This window comes from Grammomys surdaster, unplaced genomic scaffold (assembly GCF_004785775.1).
Source record: "Grammomys surdaster isolate TR1022 unplaced genomic scaffold, NIH_TR_1.0 334, whole genome shotgun sequence".
Taxonomy (NCBI): domain Eukaryota; kingdom Metazoa; phylum Chordata; class Mammalia; order Rodentia; family Muridae; genus Grammomys; species Grammomys surdaster.
In genome coordinates, this window is record NW_021604753.1 from 992773 (window position 1) to 995165 (window position 2393).

Below are 2393 nucleotides of genomic sequence, written 5' to 3' on the forward strand. Positions count from 1 at the left end.
TATAGAGTAAGTTCCAGGACAGCCAGGGCTACACAGAGAAACCCTGTCTTGAAAAACCAAAAAAAAAAAAAAATAAATAAAAGAAGTAACTTATTGATAGTGTGTATACAGTACACAGATAGTCCAACAGTAGCAAACAAAGGATATTACTCTCTTTTTTTTTTTTTTTTTGTTTTTTTTAGGATATTACTCTCAAATAACCAACTAGATTCAGAGAAGCCATCCCAGCAAAAGGAGTGCCACAGGCAGTGGAGAATGACACATGACATGGAGAGATAACTGGCCAGTGCCAGTAATCATACCCTGGGCCACTGCTTACTACTATGAGGCCTTAAGGGGAGATCCAAATCCTGCTGTAGCAAGCTAACTATTACCCTTTAGGGTTCCTGCCAAATCTCAAGGCCCATATATCTAATCTCGTAGGGTTCTAGACCTACAATGACTTCTTTTATAACAAAATCAATGCTTTTTACAAAAAATATTTCAAGGTTAAAAGGCTCATCACTCTGGCTGAGCAGTACAGAAAAATGAAGCTGGCTCCCAGGAGAGGCCCAGATTTTCTTTTCTTCCTCAGGAGACTTGCCCTGTAAAACTCATACAAAGGCTGGTCCACTTTCTCCAGTTTTGTACAACACTGAGGTACAATATAATTAGTTTTTCCGAGGATTTCTGAGTTTGAGGTCAGCCTGGTCTACAGAGTGAGTTCCAGGACAGCCAGGGCTATACAGAGAAAACCTGTCTCGAAAAACAAACAAACAAACAAAAATTGAGAATTAAGTTTTTCCTACCAGAAGCTTGGTGAAGATGTCCTCACCAGGGCTGTCTTCCTGAAGAGGGCAGATAGTATGGATGAAGGGTAGGAAGGAGTCTGTGTAGTCAAACAGGTACAGGTATAGCAAGCCAAGTCTTGGTGAGCTCTTGAGGGCATAGAGCAAGAACAGGGACCTGCCTGGGTTGACAGCCTGCAGAGACAAGACAGATATGGGACCATGTTATATATATTATGGCCAGCTTTCCACCTGCACTCCCTTCAATGTCCCATGACCTTTGCCACCAGTCTTTTGTGTGGTACAGAGCTCATTTGTTGAGGGATACTGTAAAAAGCTCCAGTCTTGCTGGGCACGGTTATACACATCTCTAATGTGCGCAAGAAGACTGAGAATCTGAGGCCAGCCTTGGTATCAGAACAAGTTCAAGGGTAAGCAACATAGCAAAAGAGCATCTCAAAACCCAAGAAGCTGGCTAGATGTGATAATGCACACCTTCAATCCCAGTTTCAGGAGATCTGATCCTTCTTCTGGCTTCTGAGAGCATTTGGCATACATGTGGTATACAGATATACAAGCAGGCCATACACCCAAACAACATTATAAACAAATGTATTAGGTTAGGCAAGATAACTTAGTGAATAAAGGCACCTGCTGCCGAACCTGATCACTTCAGTTTGATCCCTGGGACCCATATGGCAGAAGGAAAGATTTCCTTCCAATATTTGCAGACTGTAAGACTTCCACATATGTGCCATGGCAGTTGCATGTGTGTACACAGATCCAAGAGTAAATATGCATAATAAAAAATAAACAGTATTATAAGACACACTACAAGCTGGGCATGGTGTTGAACATCTATCATCCTGACACTTGTGGAGTAGAGGTAGGATTGTTCACGACTAGCAACGGTTTCATTGATATCAACTCGACCCTGGGATCATCACAAACAAACCACCAAACCACCACCACCACCACCACCATCAAAATTGTACAAGTTTTCAACTGAGGAACTCCAGACCCATTCTTCAAAACTTAGGGTTAATTTTGAAAAAGGTGAATTTTAGGAGTCAAGCATGATGCCTTTTCTCCCAGCACTTGGGAGGCAGAGGGAAGTGAATCTCTGTGAGTTCAAAGAAGCCAGTCTGATCTACATAGTGAGTTCTAGGACATCCAAGGCTACATGGTAAGACTCTGTCTCAAAAGAAAGAAATGAATAAAGAGTCAAGCATGGTGAGGAAGGCATGTAATCCTAGCAGATAGGAACCCAAGGAGGGAAGATGCAGAGTTCTAGGCATGTTTACACAACAGTGAGATTTTGCCTCAAGAAAAGATTTCTATTTGCCTATGTGCTGACTGATCGACCAACCAACTACCCACCCACCCACGCACCCATCCACCTAACCACTGTGCTAGCGACTGAACACGGACCCCTTGTGCATGCATGCTTAAGCTCTGTCACTAAGCTATCCCAGTGACCTTCTCTTATTAACAACACACAGTCACTTTTTCATTTTCAGTGGGTGTTTGCATATCTGTGTCAATTATTTGACCTGTTGGTAACGATGGGCACGCAGCGCTCTCTCTCTCTCTCTCTCTCTCTCTCTCTCTCTCTCTCTCTCTCTC

The 2393-nt window shown here is 42.9% G+C and overlaps 1 protein-coding gene across 3 annotated transcripts in view; it reads right to left on the reverse strand.

Annotated features, from left to right (window-relative positions):
* The window catches only part of Bfar (bifunctional apoptosis regulator), a 36350-nt gene that overhangs the window by 5166 nt on the left and 28791 nt on the right, over positions 1-2393 (reverse strand). For all 3 annotated transcript variants that reach the window (XM_028778370.1, XM_028778368.1, XM_028778369.1), the window contains exon 6: positions 789-962. In XM_028778370.1, coding sequence (XP_028634203.1) covers positions 789-962 — 174 coding nt within the window. The remainder of the gene's footprint in view (positions 1-788; positions 963-2393) is intronic.